We start from the raw sequence: 17266 nt of genomic DNA on the forward strand, positions 1-17266 counted from the left end.
ACCTAAAAAATTTACTGAACAAAAATGCTATTTGCTTTTATTCTTATTTTATTTTCCATATCAATGTCTTTTTTTGTATTTTATCTGCCATCTTAAGGGGTAATTTTGTTTATCATCATTGACTAAATGTTAATACAACTAATGTTTAGGAGGATATAGATGAAGATATTCTCGATGATGATGATGATGAATTTGATGCTGACACTCTTGCTAAGGTAAGGATTTTATTTGATTTGACTTATCAGATTGATGTTATTGACTATTTTGATTAGATTGATGGGATCATGGAAAGAAAACGTAGTAGCGGGTTTTGTCGTATTTTACAGTATTTTTTGATAAATAATTTTAGGTTTGGTAAATGTTAATGATTGCCCCCAAAGAAATAGGAGAAATCTACTGTGAAAATACGATAAAACCCACTACTTCGTTTTCTTTCCATGATCTGATTCTTAGAATTATTTTTTTTATTTGATTCGAGTATTATAAGTTATGAGTATGACTGTAACTGAGTTATGAGTATGATTTTTGATTGATGTTATTATTGATTGTGTCATTGATTCCATTGATATTATATATTTCATTTGTTGATTTGGTGCCGTGTATTTCATTGGTGTTTTTGTTGTCTTGGATGTTTATGATTTCTTTAATGCTTTTGATTTCATTGATTCAATCAATTTATATCTTATTATTACACCTAGATATTTCATTTAGATATCAAGTCTAGAAGAAGAGTTAACAAACAATCCATTCAATTATACAGCTTATACAGATCTGATCAGTATTCTGAGAAAGGAAAGTTTTACCATGTCTACTACTGATTTGTTATGCAAAATGGGCCCTAACCTGGATCAGGGGCTTTATTCGGCCAATTAATTCCATTTGAAATTGCCGAAAATTAAATATTTTGTTGGAAAAAAACTTGTTATTTTGGCGTAACTTAAAGGGAAGTGGGTAAGAAGGGGGAGAAAAAATGGAAGGGAGATGAGGGGAAATTTTCACTTAGAATTGTTTGTCAGAATCACATTCTCTTTTCCCTGACCTGGATGTTGTAATACCTTGAAGATCCATGTAAAAATGTCGATTACAGTTTTCATTATTGATTAGTTGTCTAATTTATAATTCTTAAAGCAGGACTTTATATACCTGTAAGAAATAGTAGTATCTGCAATTTGCCTGACTTAAATATCGACAATTTTTACACCTTTGGAATTTAAGTGAATTTTTTTCTTTAGTTTTTTTTTGAAAATTGCTTAGAATGTAGATACCTACCTAAAAAATTGTTAAAATTTAGAAAGCAAAATGTAAAAGCATTTTAAAAATAAATTAAGTTTCCTGTGCCGCTAAATAATTCACGGTTAAAACTTAAAAAACAACAGGGATCAGATTTTGACAAGCTGAGGTCGGTGAGAGAAAAGTTCCGGACAAATTATCCTTTGTCTGGAGACCTCTGGATACAGTGGACACAGGGATTTATCAATGCATTATATTTAATGTATGGTTATTGGAAAAGAAAGGAGATTGACTCTAGCTATTGACTCTAGGGGCATGGTGACGCTTCGGGTACAAGTTCTTCCCACGTCACCTTTGAACATACTCTGCATTTTAAATTGCAATGTAACGCACTCAATCGCCTAGGGTATCAACATTCAACACCCATTGCTTTGGATAAAATTGAATTTACATTATTATATCATCTATCCTATTATGTAAAGTAGTAAGATTTTTTTCTGTCTGTAGCGATCGCGGAACCAATGGTGTTTCTTTACAGTGAAGCTTCTTATAGGTCCAAGGATGGTTTTTAACTATTTTGGAGGAGGGTATCTTAACCATCCAAATGAAAAATATGACCCCCCCCCAAAAAAGATCATTTTTTTTTCTTAATAAAACTTGGATTGAATATGGAAGGGGGGGGGGGTCCAATTTTCTCCCTTCTACCTTAGAGGCTTTTAGGGGGGCACAACCGCTAGTATTATATAGATATCATTATCTGACTTAACAATGAAGACAATACACATTTAAATGAATTATTTATATTTAATGCATATATAAAATGAAACAGGATGAAATGAAAATTGCTGCTTCAGAAGAGGATAAGAAAATGATTGTCAATCTCTTTGAAGATGGAGTCAAGGTAAAAACAGGGGTGTATATTCTGCATGGGATTCCCTGATAATATGAGTTTCAAGTCTTGATTTTTTTAAAAACTACCTGTTAGAAAATTTAAATTCTTTCAAATATATGTCCTACTTATAGATTTAGTTCAAACTAATGAACAGAAAAAAATATGCAGTTTACTAAATGCAAGTTTAAATGAACTTCATGCAACTTTATGATTTTTACCTTTTCCACCAATTCAAGATTGGATCAAATGAATAGGTATATCGTCATTTATATGGCCCTATGAAATCCAAAACATAGGTTTCCAAATATTGTATGCATGTCTTTCTAAATAAAATTTTGCGTTTCTTGTCCATTTTCATCGAATCTTCAATTATTTTTGGCTTCAAGCGTTAGAAAATATTTTGTATATTGATAATTTGTCTTTAATCTAGGATTATATATCAGTTGAACTTTGGTTGGAGTATTGTAAATTCTTCCTGGGAGAAATCGGCACCCCAGAGGGAATAGACAAGGCCAGAGATGTCTTTGAAAGGTTTGTAATTTATTTTCAATAGCCTCACTTTGTCTGTCTGTCAGTCCGTAACGTAATGGGAAAAGTGTGATTTTTCGCGGGCGCTATTCTACCTATTTAAGATAGAAAGCTAAAAAGTAAAAACATAAATACATATTTTTTAAATAGGTTTCGTGATTTTATGTTCGATGCTGTCATCCTTTTAGGCCTGTAGAGTTTTTTTTTCTTTGATATTTATAGGGAAACAATACTTTTGTGAATATTCTGTACTTTTGACTTTATAATAGTGTTTGATAAGTTGACATTAGCAATTTACTCTTAATAAAACTCAGAGAGAAAGGGGACAATGAGCTGTTTATTACACTAGTACCCAAAGTTCACACAACATTTTCTTATTCGTTGACTTAACAACTTTGGGGACTCTAGTGAATTTTAATTGGTTGATTTATTATGTTGAGTGTTTAAACGTTTCAACCACTGATTTTAATCTTCAGAAAAGTTAATTGTGTATTATCATCGGGGATGTACATCTATTTATCGGCCATTGACTTAACCCTTTAGTTCCCTGATAAAACTACAAAATATTTTTTATACTTTAGTTTAATGAAAAGCACTTCTTAGGTCAGAAGTCTCCAATGTTTAAGAAATTATCATTTTATACCATGTAGTTCTCAAATATTGCAATAAAAACAATAATAATGTTATTGTTTAGGAGTTTGATAGCCTGTGGGTTGCATACTGGCAAAGGTTCACTACTATGGGATTCCTACAGAGAATTTGAAGTTGCTTTGCTTGCTACAAAAGGTACTTAAATTATAATATTTAATAGTTTACAGAAAAAAATTTTCATTATGAAATCATCAGATCCGCAAATTATTGCAACTCAACTGAACAAATTCTTATTACTCTTAGTTCTAACTGAATGCATCATCATCATCATTGCCTTTTAGTTCTCGGCAGAATGTAGGCCATGCACAATGGTTCTCCAATCTTCCTTTGTTTCGGCACGTTTTGAGGCATTGCTGAAAGATGGAATTTCCTTAGCTTTCAGTTCACTTAAGAGTTCCCTCCTCCAGGTTGTTTTTTGTCTACCTGGTTTCCTCTTTCCTATGTGGGGGTTCCAAGTCAAGGCTTGATTGGTTATATCATCATGCCCTTTCCTTAGAGTGTACCCCAACCATCTCCAATTTCTCTGTTTTATTGTCAGTTTAATGTCTGACATATCACTGCGCTCTAGAAGCTCAGCATTTGTGATCTTATTTGGCCAAAAGATCTTGTGGATTCTCCTGAGACATTTATTGACATATGTCTGTAGCTTGGAGACCACTGCTGTGTTTAGGAACCAAGTTTCAGCCCCATACAGCAAAACAGAGAGAACATTTGACCTGAACAGTCTTAACTTAGTCTTTATGGAGATGTTGTTGGAATTCCAAATTTGTTCAGGCTGGCAAAGGCTGTCCTAGATTTGTTAATTCTAGCTTTAACATCTGTTAAAGTGCCTCCAGCTTCATCAATTTTACTTCCAAGATACTCAAAACAATCTACATCCTCAAGAATTTGGTCTCCAATAGTAATTGGTTCTTGGGAATTTGTATTTAATCTGAGTATTTTGGTTTTAGGAACATTTATTTCTAGTCCAATTTTCTTGGAGGTTTCAGCTATCCTGTTAGTCCTTCTTTGCATTTGACTTCTATTGCTTGTTAACAAAGCGATATCATCAGCAAAGTCCAGATCTCCTAAAGATTTGGGATTGCCAAATAGCTCCCAGCGAATGCCATCATTACTTTCACAGTTCTTCATGATCCAGTCAATGGCAAGGAGGAAAAGGAAGGGAGAAAGAAGGCATCCTTGTCTGACGCCTGTTACAATCTCAAAAAAGGTTGATAGTTTACCTTTATACATTACATTTCCACCTCCTTTATGATAGATAGCTTTAATGATATTGATTATCTTTTCTGGAATGCCATAGTGTCGGCAGATTTTCCAGAGAGATCTTCTGTCTAAAGAATCAAATGCTTTTTTGTAGTCAATGAAGTTTACAAAAAGCTCAGAGTTCCATTCCTTGGAGTGCTCTATGATGATTCTTAGAGGTAGGAATGCCTCAGCAGACGTATCTAGGTCTGCTTTTATGACCTCAGCTGGGATGTTATCAGGTCCAGCGGCCTTGTTATTTTTAAAACTTTTAATGGCCTCCTTGATTTCCAATAGATTTGGCGCTCGACAGTCAATGTCAAGTGCATCTGAGGGTGGAATCTCAGTTTCTTCCTCTGGAACTGGAAGATTCAGCAGTTCAGTGAAGTGCTCTGCCCATCTATTTAGAACATCTTCATCAGTTTTAAGGAGTGAACCATCCTTGTCCCTGATGTGTGATCCTGATTTGTGTACTTTATCTGCAATGCTCTTAGTAATCTCATAGACATCTTTCATTCTATTTTAATTGGCAGCATTTTCTGCTTGCATAGCAAGGTTTTCCAAGTGTTCTTTTTTGTCAATTCTGACACTTCTTTGGATTTCCCTGCTAAGCATCTTATACAGGTCTTTATCTTCTGGAGAGTTTCTAGAGAGTGTCTTTTGTCTTACCTCTCTTCTTTGATCCATGAGATCAATGGATCTTTGAGTGATCCACGGCTTTTGGTTAGCCTTTGAAACCTAATTTTTCTTGGCTAGTATCATTATAAACTTTTTTGATACCTTGCCAAATATCTTCAACTCCATCATCCTCTTGAAGAGTCAACAACTCAAATCTGTTCTTTAGAGTGAGCTTGAACTCTTGTAGCTTTTCAGAGTTTTGAAGGGTTGTTAAATTATATTTTTTCCTGGGGTTAGGCTTTGTGTCCTGCTTTTTAAATCTAAGCCGAACTTTAGAAGATGGAAGATAATGGTCTGAATGAACATCAGGTCCTCTTTCAACCCTGACATCAAGGAGAGACCCTTTAGACTAGTTCTATTTCTATAAATCTTAAAAATTGTATAGCCTAAAACCATCCTGAGATGAGAGGAGTGGGCTTTCAGTGCTTGATTGTCACTTTGTGGGAAAGTAACGAAACATCTATATTTTTAGCTCCTGGTGAAGAGAAGGACAAACAAAAGAGCAGAATAATAAATCTAATGAAAAGACAATTAAGAGTTCCTTTACTGGATATGGATAATACACTTGAGGAATTTAAGGTTGGTGGTCTTTTTTTCTTTAATTATCACAATTTTTCATTGAGAGAGCGGACAGTTAAATGTTAATTACACTGTTACCCGGTCCTAGGACAAACGCAGTAGTTAACACTTTACCTAACCTAACCTATTTCGAACATTTTTTAGGTTTTTTAATCCTAATCCCTGGGGAGGGCTTTATTGTATATTCGTATCTTAACCTAACCTAATCTGTATAGAAATACTTAATTAAATTAATATTTTAACACTCCTGCGTTTGGGACTCTTGCGTTTGTCCTGGAACCTGTTACCCTACCTTTTATATTTATGTTACCCTTCGCAATGACTAAAAAACTCTGGTTACTTTTATTGAATTTTAATTTGTTGATTCAAAACTAACAGAGTCCAAACTTTTCAGCCACTAATTTTAATCTACAGAAGAGATAACCATAAAAAAAACAGTAAATTCCTAATTTTCTTTTAAAATGTCAGAATTGTATTAAATCCTTAAAGCCAAAAAAATGCTTCGGTTCTAATTTAGTAGCTGCAAACAGAATATTTATATTTTTAGGTGTTAATCGAAGGAGAGCCAGACCCGAATGTAATCCGAGACTTCCATAAGGCCAAGGAGAAGTTGGCTAAAATTGAACAGTTTGAAATCAGTGTCATGAATAACGTAAGTATCCAATTAAAAAGTTGCTTTGCTTATTAAAAGTAAAAATGGACAGTTTTATAAGCAGCATACAATTTTTACAATTGTTTAATAGTTAAAAGATATATTTTCAGTACCTAATGATATTTTACGTATTATGCTGTGTTTTTTAAAAAAGGATGACAACATCCATAAAAGCGAAGCTCTGAAACGTTAGGACAAATAAACATTAACACTTGCAGAGTGGCAGAAATGAATAATTAGAATATTTGTTTAAAAACTGCTTAAATACAAGATAATGTTTTAGGATTTTATACTTACATTTTTAGGTCTTGATTATATAGATGCTTCGCTTATAATATTGTACTTGGTTGTCCTAGGAATCATAATCCAAAAATGAGATCAATCGGATCATTATATTACATAAAAGTTAAAAGTCAACATGCTTAAAATGGACGTACGAACTTTCTGGTAACGACTATAGAATTGCTACGCTTTCTAAATCATACCCAACTACTACAGGAACCACCATGCAAAATTTGAAACCGATAGGACAATTCTAACATGCTTTAATTTTAGGAGGAAACTTTAGAGGCATACAAAGAATACATCAAGTTCGAGCTGAAATCTAAAGATCCTGCAAGAATACAGGTTTATTTTTAAATATTTTTTAAGTGTCCTATTACTTCCACATTTGCTTAAACTCAGGGATCTTAAGGGTTAAGACAATGGCTGCTAAACTGAAACATATCCCCAATGATTATAAACAAAATTGCCCCATTTCTAGATTAAAATTTTTTTATTGTAAAGATTGGACAATAAAGTTTGGTTTAAAAACTTTGGGTACAAGTTTAATCTACATTCTAATATGTCCCCTCCCTTACTGGCTGGTATTTGTTTAAAACAGCTTTAATAAAATTAAATACATTTTAGGAATAATAATTCTTAATACGAAAGTATTTCATTTTGATACTTATATATTTAATTAATGCTCGAATTACGGCATATTATTAAACTAATCTTACTGTAGATGTTGTATGAAAGAGCCATAACAGACAACTGTCTAAATACAGATCTATGGAGTGAGTACCTGTCCTACCTGGATACCAATATCAAAATTGATACAGGTAAATATTCTATACGAGTAAATTGTAGAGGAGATACTCATTTAATTAGGGAAATCTTGTGCTGGAATTTCAGAAGCCAAATTATTCGTAAAAAAGTACATTTCTTTTCTCTGAAGCAATAGACAGGCGGATAAATTAAGATGCTTCGCTTAAAGTTCAAAGAAATATCAAAAGTTTATCTCAGATAGCAGCCAAGAATATACAGTCCCTGTGATACAAAACTAATATCCGCCAAAGCATTAACGGCGGGCAAAATAAGTTATGGAGTTTACTTTTTGACAATTCCTTTAGTACAGCATAAGTTGTAACTGGTTTTATTTTATAAGAAATTAGCAGCTTCGCCCTTAGCCTCTAGAGGTATTGGAAAGTTACCCTCCTATATTGAAACGTTCGTTCATAACAAAAAAGAGGGGGGGGGGGGAAATGAGAGGAAGGGGATATTTTTCTTTTTTTGGGGTGGGGGGGGGAGGGTAGGGGCGTGTCTCACCCTCCAAGAAAATAGATTAAAACCACCACGGCCACAGGACCCGTATGTATATTCCCTCAAGAGTAGAATCCAATCGGTTCAGTGGTTACTGAGATATTAAGCTTCAGAAGTTCAGATAGACATACAGACAGACATCGTTCTACTTTGTATTATCTAGAATCAGATAATGGTTAAGCTTGTAACTTCTGAGCAACTACTGAACATTATTGTTCTTGTTTTAGTATGTTTGCCAGTATTCAGACGGGCAGTTAGAAACTGTCCCTGGAGCTCAAATATCTGGTCGGATTATTTGTTAAGTTTAGGTAAGTCTTTGAATTTTATTAACATCCACTGGATTAGAACCGGTCTGTGTCATACTAAAAAAATCATGTATAGTATAATAGAATTTCTTTCGAATAATAGAATAAAAATCATGAAATCAACGAATTTTGTCTGTTTTCAGGCCAACACACTCCATCTCTTAGAAGTAGCAACCATTTTTAAAGCCTTTATATATGACGTTTTTTTTGGAGGGTAAGAATCGAACCAGACAACTAGCGCACATAAATAGTTCTTTTCTTATGATTATAGCTTGCCCTGCTTATACCAATAACGAAATTAATTCGAAAAAAATCACGAAACCTATACGTTTTTTTCAGCTGACGTTGGGGGTCAACACATAGTAGAATTGACGACCTTTACATCTACCCCCCAAAATAATATTTTAGATTTATTTCGCTTGTTGGTTATACCTTATTCCTTGAACTTGCCTATCAATGAAATAATTCTTGTTTAAATTCAGAGAGGTATGAGAAAGATCATGCAGAAATTGTTAAAGTGTTTGAGGAAAGTTTGGCTGTTGGTTTTGGTGATCCTACTAGTTACCTGGAGGTAAAATATTCTCAATTGACATATTAACTTTAAAGGGACGTACAGACATTCTGGTAACGATTATAGAGTTGCAATGCTTTCTAAATCGTACCTAATTACTTCAGGAATCACCAACCATACAAGATTTGAAATCGATTTGACAATTCTCACTACATGTCTAAATTAATGAAAAAAGCTAACCGTTACGGACGGACGTACATTTATAGAAAAGCTTCGCCTTTAAAAATTAAAAGTGATTTTTGTCTCAATAATATCAAGTGTTTTGTTGAGTTCAAAGTGCATTTAAAAGTTCAAAAAACCTTGAATGCTATAAAGGCAGAAGTACATATATCACCCTAACTATTTCACAATTACAAATTATTATCCATTTTGACCTAGTTTCTTTCACATGTAAATATTTATTTCTTATGCTCTTCCACACTCTTATCATGTATATTGTTTAATCCTTGTTCAGGTTTGGTTGACCTACATCACTTATATGCGTCGAAGAACAGCATTTGACAAGGAGAAAGAAACTGAGACAATGGCTGACTTGAGAAAGGCGTTTGACACTGCTTGTCAGCATTTAGTGAGCGTCGCAGGTAAAAAGATTACAAAAAGGATGTGCGGCATAGCAAAATAATATCCTATTATATAAAGTAGTGAGGGATTTTTGCTTGAAGCTTAAGATCTCAATCTCTTCTGAACCGATTGGATTCTCTATTTTAGATAAGCTTCTCATAGGTTTCTTGATGGTTTTAGGCTAGATTATTTTCAAATGTAAGTCTTTGTATGGTTTTAATCTATTTTTATGGCCTCTCTCAGTCCATTAGTATATAGAGCCCCTAGATTCTAGGGACGCAGCCACTAGTAAATGATGTATAAAGGAAGACAGACATATAATTAATACTGTATAAAAATATGTTGCCCAGCCAAAACAATTAAAATAAAGTGACTAAAAAAAGCTTGGAGAATAATACATTTTGATTGATTTCTTTTATTGATGTATTTTTCATTTAAATTTGTGTTAGGTTCTGATCCTGAATGTTTGATGTTAAAATTCTACGCCAATATTGAAGCTGATCAATTCAGGAATGGATTATTGTTAAATGAAAGAAGATTTTAGAGTATAAATTTTTCATATTTTTAAGTAAAATGTTCTGAAGTTCTAAAAGTGGCTGTCGATTATTAACCCCATTTCCTTTATTTTTGAAATATATTGAAAATAAGGGGGGGGGGGATGTTCATGTGCCCATCCCCTGAAGTGGCCTTAACCCCAACTTAAACTAATATACAAACAAAAAGCTTCCTCCCCCCTTTCTTTATTTTCAATTTATTTATAATACAAGTGGAGGTGGGATCCTGTGCTCAACAAATCAGTTTAAGGGAAAATGCCGTTTTATTTGTCCAATAGGCTGATCAGGAAAAAGCTAACGAAAAAATTATCATCTATTACATTTTTAACTTAAATTTCAATTTTAAACTTATTCAATAATCCTGGGATTCAGAAATCTGGAGAATGCCAGAAAAATCTGGGCAGATGTTCTGCAGGTTCATCAATTCCAGGTATAGATACATAGACCATTGTTAACCATACTCAGAGTCAGGAATCTTAAAGGATAAGAAATGCAGGAGGATATATTGCAATGAAGATTAGAATTATTGGTTGCAGAGTTTTTACACTACTAGTTCGGAACTAACCAATCAAAAGTAATAAAAATTTTAAGCCGACCAGTGCCAGTGCAATTTATATCCCAATTTAACCTCCCTCCATGAGATCAATAGAAGATATTTAAGCACTATCCAATATCCAAGTACACTTTACAGTGTATAGTACGGCCATTAGTATTTTATAGCACTTTAAATTTTTTGCTTCTCATTCATAATACATTTTTCGAATTTAATGTTAATGCGTTCGTTATACTTGCACAGATTTATGTTCCCTTAAAAGCGCTGTCACACTATAGGTTTTAATGTACGCTTGTCCGACTGTCTAGATATTTAACTTATCTGCAAAGCATAATCTCTTTGATAAATCATAAAACTGTTTTTACTAGGCTGCAGTATGGATGGAAGCAATCGAGTTTGAAAAGATATTCGGGGACAAGAAACATCTGAGGAAAAAGTTGGAAAGAGCTCTGGAGAAAAGCCACGATAATCCGGAGGCCATAGCAAAGGCTTGGATTCAGTTTGAGAGGGAGGAGGGAAGCTTGGAATCTTATGATCATTGCAGGTATCAAATATTGTCTTTCTATATATAAAGACTAGCGGCTTCGCCCCTTAGAAGCACCTAGGGGCACTTAAGGTGAGAGGTCGAGTCCCAATTTTAATTTAAAGGGGTAGTTTCACGAAATGCATTTGAACTTATGTTAGTGAACTGCATATTTTTTCCTAGTTAATTGGTTAAACTACATTTATATGGCATATATTTGAAAGAATTTCAATTTTCTACCACGTAGTTTTTAAAATATCAAGACTTGAAAATCGTCTTTTTAAATTGCATATATCACAAAAAGACAAATTTTAAGTCTTGATATTTTTAAAACTACGTGGTAGAAAAATTAAATTCTTTCAAATATATGCCATATGAATATAGTTTAACCAATTAACTAGCAAAACATATGCGGTTCACTAAATTAAGTTCAAAAGCATTTCGTGAAACTACCTCTTTTAAAAAGTAAAGATAAAAAGTGTTTTTTGGGATGGTGGAGATACCCTCCCAGAAAATAGTTAAAAAACTACGCTGGACCTGTAAGAAGTTTCACTGTAAAGGAGAACCATATCGGTTTAGCTGTTAGCGAGATCCTTCGTACAGACAAAAAAGCTTATTACTTTATATAATAAGATATTGATATTTATCATTTTATATACAGAAGTTCCCAAAGTTTTGTAATACTTTATAAAACTTTGGATACTAGTGTAATTTACCGTCAAATGTTCACCTCATCTCCATGAATTAACATACCCTTCTAATTATATACAAATTTTTGGATATAGTCCCTTTCGTGGCAACGCCTCTTAAGAGGCGTTTCTTCCAATTTTCACAATTTCTTTTCTCCTATTTCTATCCCCTGAATAACCTAACCTAAAAAAAACTATCAAAAGCCATTGTGAAAATTCGAAGAAACACCCTTTAAAGAGACGTTGCCACGAAAGAGACTATACCCAAATTTTGTAGGAAAATGGTGAAAATAAAATTGGAGAAGATTGAGAGTGTGAGAGAAAAGGAGAGACTGGTGCTGGAGACCAACCAGGAAAAGGACAAAGCAAAGGTGGAGAAAAAGAAAGAAAAGGATAAACAACACAGGCGGGATAAGCGACACCAGGTATAGATATTAATGCATTTGAAGCGGAAATAGTTTGATTAAGGAATAAGGATAACTTGAGCTTTTAAGAGTCTAAGACGTGGTCATTTTTCTTTGTATTTAGGTATTACCCTTTCCATGCTTCCTGTTATGCTTTCTCTATTTGTATGGCCCTTTGGACCTCCAAAACAATGTTCTCTAAAAAGATTATCTTTTTTTTGCATCACAATTTTTCAATGGCGGCCATGTTAAGTAGCCTGCTACTCTGCTAAATCTCAACTTATTTTTGCGTAATTTTTCTATTTTTTGACGGATTTTCATTTCATTTACTTTTTTTCAAAAAAGACATAAGTTTTCATGAATATATACCTACTAATCTTGTTCTGTTTTAATTTTTAGGCATCCGAATCTAAGAAACAAGAGAAAGGAGAATTTGAGCCAAAGTTGGAACCAACTCCAGAATTTAAGGTTTGACCATTAATATTATCCTTATCTATAAAAGTAAGAGGATATTTGTCGGTGAATGCTTCCAATAGGTACTATAAGTTTCAAATATTTTGGTGGAGGGTACCCCGGCCCCCAAAAATAAGAAGAAAAACACCGTTTCAATAAGGTTTATTTTCCGGGAAGATTGAAACAGGAAGGGAGGTGACATTGGACTGGAAATTAAAATTAAACTTGTACTCAAAGTTTCTTATATCTCATTTGTTGGCTCCAAATTTCGGGCACTAATTGAATTTGATTGGTTGGTTTCCAACTAATAGTGTCTAAACTTTTAAACCAATGATTTAAAAGTATAAAAAGACGCTACCAAGACGCCTTTCTTTTTAACAACATTGCGGGTGCATATAAATTTTTCTTCCAATGTCTTGTCCCTAAAGATTCCTGGGTTGTATTTCATCTCTATAATACTTATTTTTCTCGCATCGTAATATAGACAGTTTTCCGCGGGAAAAATGTGCAATTATAAGATTAAAATTAGTTATTTTGGCCCCGAGATTTCGAAGGCATGAGCTAAAAAAATGTTGTAATCTTATGAGTGTACATTTTTATATTCTGGATATAATGCGATGCTAGACATAATTTTTTCGTATGGATGAGAACCGGTTCTAATCAACTGGATATTAATCGTTTTCGAATGAATATGAAAAAATACTTGCAGGTACCTGGCGTACCCAGCAGACACGGTAATGAAGAAAATCTGGATGTTGATGTCAAAGTGGAAATTGATCTCCAGGAACCTGAAACTGGCAAGAAAAGGTGATTTTATGTGATGATTTCCCATATTTTTTCTGTGTTCTTTTTTTCTGCCTATCTTTTTTTATGACCTGCGCTTAACATCTATTCTATCACTTTGTAGGTTTGTCTACCAATGTTTCTTACTTCTGAATGCTGTTATGCGCGTTATTGAAAGTAACCAAAGTTTCTGACTCAACAAATAAGATAACGTGGTTATACAACTATGGGTACCATATTGATTTACAGGCTGATGTCCCCTGCTCCCCTAGAAGTTATGGTATTTAATTGCTATCCATCATTTTAAGACGTGCCACTTTTGTAAAAGATTTTAAGATGTTAAGACTCTAGGGGGCTTGGTGTCGCTTAGGGTACTAGGTAACTAGACCTCTCTCCACGCACCTTGAAACATACTCCGCTTATGATTGCGGTGTAAAGCGTCCATTAGCCCATCAGACAACCAACTCTCTGAGATGCACGACCTTTGTCTGAGAAGTCCCAACTGTGCATGGTAACGAGTTGCGCCTGTTTTATGGCCAAGGCATTCCCCCCACTCTGACTATTTACATCGCGCATCTGACATAGTAGCAGTGGGAACCATTTTTAACGTCTTTAGTTATGACGCGGTGTCGGACCGAGATTCGAACCTATCACCTTCCCGACAACGAGCGGATGCGGGCCACGGTCGCGGGTAACCTTTTGTAAAAGATAGTTTAGGTTTTAAACTTTTGTTTTATTTAAGGATTGAGCCTCCGCCGGGCTACACCGGTCCTCGCCTTGACCAGCCACCCAAGAGACAGAAACTAGAGGAGGGAGATGACAGTGGGGAAGGAAAAAATCGTGCCACCGTGTTCCTCAGTAACCTTGACTTTGAAGTAGATGAGGATACAATTAACAATTTGATGGGTGAGTAAATCATTGAGAAGGGAAGGGGGAGTATAAATCACCATCTTTGACCATTTTACACATAAGTAAATGACACAAATGACTTTACACATAAGTAAATGACACAAATGACTTTCAAGAAAATTGCTTTTCTGTTGATTGTGTTAATTTAATGTAAAAATCAATCTGATTTTTAGAATGTATTGTACATTGTACAATGATGGTTCGAAATTTCTCCTTCCCCTCTAATTTGTAGTGGACGGAAAAGAATGTCGGTTAAAGTTAAACAATTTTGCCTTAAATAAAAAGTTTGTTGTATACATATTCCTAAAGAATAAAACACCATGAGAAATAATAGTCCATTTTCACTTATGTAAAATTAGAGGCAAAGTAGTTATTCTTTAAATGTCATATTCTTATTCCTTTATTTTCGTGTTGATATTTTATTATGTTAGTCTTTTGTATTTAAAAAAAAATAACTTTAGGATTAGTCTCACACTTATGATAGGGATAGATAGATATCAATTCAGTTTTAAAATGATATAGTATTAATGTAGTATAAGTGAAATATCAGACAACTACAGATTGAGTCAGTTACACAAAATGTAATAAAATTGTCAAAGTTCAAAGCTTTGTTCAAATTCTTACCAAAAGAACCAAAGATTCCAACACGCTGTTGTCTATCTAGGGCCTCTGCGTTAGGGCAAAATCACTTTTTTTTATGGGTTGATTACTTTATAAAAAAAAACTCAGCAAGGGGGGGGGAAGTTCTGACACATTTGCGTAAACGGTGAGTATAGGCTTTATCTTTGGACTGAGAGGATAGGTTATTAGGGATAAAATCATTCTTATATGATGAATTTCCCCCAGATTTAAGATTTTTTGGATAGGCCTCCAGGTTCCGGAGCTCCAGGCCTCCAGGTGGTCTCTGTACAGGTAAAAATGAAAAAAAAATTTTTTTTTAAAGTTAAAAATCAACTTATAAAACAAAATATGCATATTTTTTCTTCAAATATGTGAATAATATTAAAAAAGATGCATATTTTGTTTATAAATTGACCTGTAACTTAAAATTTACTTTTTTTTTTCAATTTTACCTGTACAGAGACCACCTGGAGGCCTGGAGCTCCGAAACCTGGAGGCCTATCCAAAAAATCTTAAATCTGGGGGAAATTCATCATATAAGAATGATTTTATCCCTATTAACCTATCCTCTCAGTCCAAAGATAAAGCCTATACTCACCGTTTACGCAAATGTGTCAGAACTTCCCCCCCCCCCCCCCCTTGATGTTCACTAAAGCTTGTACCTAATATTTACAGTACTACAAGAAAAATTTTACAAATGTGGTCGTCCTCTGTCAAAACAAGTGATTTTACCCTTTTGCCTAGGCCCTGACTGTCTGCCTGCCATCCTATTCCTACAATCTCGCGGACTTCTCAAACAACAAGCTTTCTGCAATAGGTGTGTGGGTGTAGTGGGGAGGGGGGCAACAGACCCCCCCCCCCCTTTTTGAATAAAACACTTAAAAAACTAAAATGGCATTAAAATGATAGAGAAAGTAGACAATGGACTCAAAATATTTCTTCCCTTAAACATATTTTGCCATTTGTTAGCTTAAATATTTGGGTAAAGTTAAAGTTTGGATAAGGATTGGATTGGTCAAAGCAAAAAAAACTTCTTTACATTGGAGTTTTTTAAAACTGGGATAAAATATTTATCCATTGTCAAATCCCTGTATTCATACATAAAAAGGAATAAGGGGGGGGGGGAAGTTTTGACACATTTGCGTAAACAGTGAGTATAGGCTTTATCTTTGGACTGAGAGGATAGGTTATTAGGGATAAAATCATTCTTATATGATGAATTTCCCCCAGATTTAAGATTTTTTGGATAGGCCTCCAGGTTCCGGAGCTCCAGGCCTCCAGGTCCTCTCTGTACAGGTAAAAATTAAAAAAATAATTTTTTTTGAAGAGTTAGAAATCAACCTATGAAACAAAATATGCATATTTTTTAATGTTATTCACATATTTGAAGAAAAAAATGCATATTTTGTTTCATAAGTTGACTTCTAACTCTTGAAAAAAAAATTATTTTTTTAATTTTTACCTGTACAGAGAGGACCTGGAGGCCTGGAGTACCGGAACCTGGAGGCCTATCCAAAAAATCTTAAATCTGGGGGAAATTCATCATATAAGAATGATTTTATCCCTAATAACCTATCCTCTCAGTCCAAAGATAAAGCCTATACTCACTGTTTACTCAAATGTGTCAAAACTTCCCCCCCCCCCTTTTTTTTTACATCAAACAGCTGCTCAAAATTTTTAAAGGTATAAAATGCAGGGACATGCAAAAATAATAGCATAAAATGCCTTCCACAAAATTAATTCAAAAATTTTTAGTTCCACCCTCCTCACACACACACACGCATCTTAGATGCGGCGTAGCAATGCGCTTTTCCACCTATCCCAAATCTTTAGACAAACACATGTGGCGCTGCCGACAACGATCATGTTCAATGACTTCTGTAAAAGCTGGCTCTTGCTTTGAACAATCAAAAATTTCAATCCAAAGCTGGCTAAAAATTATGCTCTTATGGAGCAAAGATTATTCCACAGATAAATTAGCAAAAGAATTGAATTTTAATCAGAAAACTATGACCAGCTGTACAAAATTATTCCGCCAAATTATCACCACAAATCTACAAAATAATCCGATATCTCTTGGTGGTCCTGGATTAATTGTCCACCTGGATTCAAACTGTCTCGGCCATAATCCTGATAAGAAAAGAAATCTCAATAGAACTCCTATTTGGGTCTTAGGCAGGAAGGCGGACAGTTTAAGCAATATAAACTTAAACTAAATATAAAGTATTCTTTATTATAGTAATGATTAAATGGCCATCAAATTCTAATGGATAGTCACAGCTTTTTTTTTGATGAGGGGAGGTA

At 34.1% G+C, this 17266-nt stretch overlaps 1 protein-coding gene across 6 annotated transcripts in view; it reads left to right on the plus strand.

The window, feature by feature from the left end:
* LOC145304463 (spliceosome associated factor 3, U4/U6 recycling protein-like) overlaps positions 1-17266 on the plus strand; it is a 59782-nt gene that overhangs the window by 172 nt on the left and 42344 nt on the right. For 5 of the 6 annotated variants that reach the window (XR_013874087.1, XM_080146345.1, XM_080146346.1 and 2 more), the window contains exons 2-21: positions 150-215; positions 712-790; positions 1375-1462; positions 2056-2131; positions 2553-2653; positions 3345-3436; positions 5694-5800; positions 6348-6452; positions 7008-7079; positions 7459-7555; positions 8264-8344; positions 8824-8912; positions 9367-9493; positions 9923-9977; positions 10394-10457; positions 10949-11124; positions 12070-12217; positions 12596-12664; positions 13359-13456; positions 14175-14338. Coding sequence is in view for 5 of the 6 variants with exons in the window: in XM_080146345.1 (XP_080002471.1) it covers positions 150-215; positions 712-790; positions 1375-1462; positions 2056-2131; positions 2553-2653; positions 3345-3436; positions 5694-5800; positions 6348-6452; positions 7008-7079; positions 7459-7555; positions 8264-8344; positions 8824-8912; positions 9367-9493; positions 9923-9977; positions 10394-10457; positions 10949-11124; positions 12070-12217; positions 12596-12664; positions 13359-13456; positions 14175-14338 (1954 nt within the window). In the remaining variant the exon portion in view is untranslated. Of the gene's footprint in view, positions 1-149; positions 216-711; positions 791-1374; positions 1463-2055; positions 2132-2552; positions 2654-3344; positions 3437-5693; positions 5801-6347; positions 6453-7007; positions 7080-7458; positions 7556-8263; positions 8345-8823; positions 8913-9366; positions 9494-9922; positions 9978-10393; positions 10458-10948; positions 11125-12069; positions 12218-12595; positions 12665-13358; positions 13457-14174; positions 14339-15706; positions 15780-16751; positions 17194-17266 lie in introns of those variants that run through there. The other variant, XM_080146347.1, reaches the window with a different exon arrangement.

Source organism: Acartia tonsa, chromosome 13, assembly GCF_053477335.1.
Source record: "Acartia tonsa isolate MP-2025a chromosome 13, ASM5347733v1, whole genome shotgun sequence".
In the NCBI taxonomy this organism is placed as follows: domain Eukaryota; kingdom Metazoa; phylum Arthropoda; class Copepoda; order Calanoida; family Acartiidae; genus Acartia; species Acartia tonsa.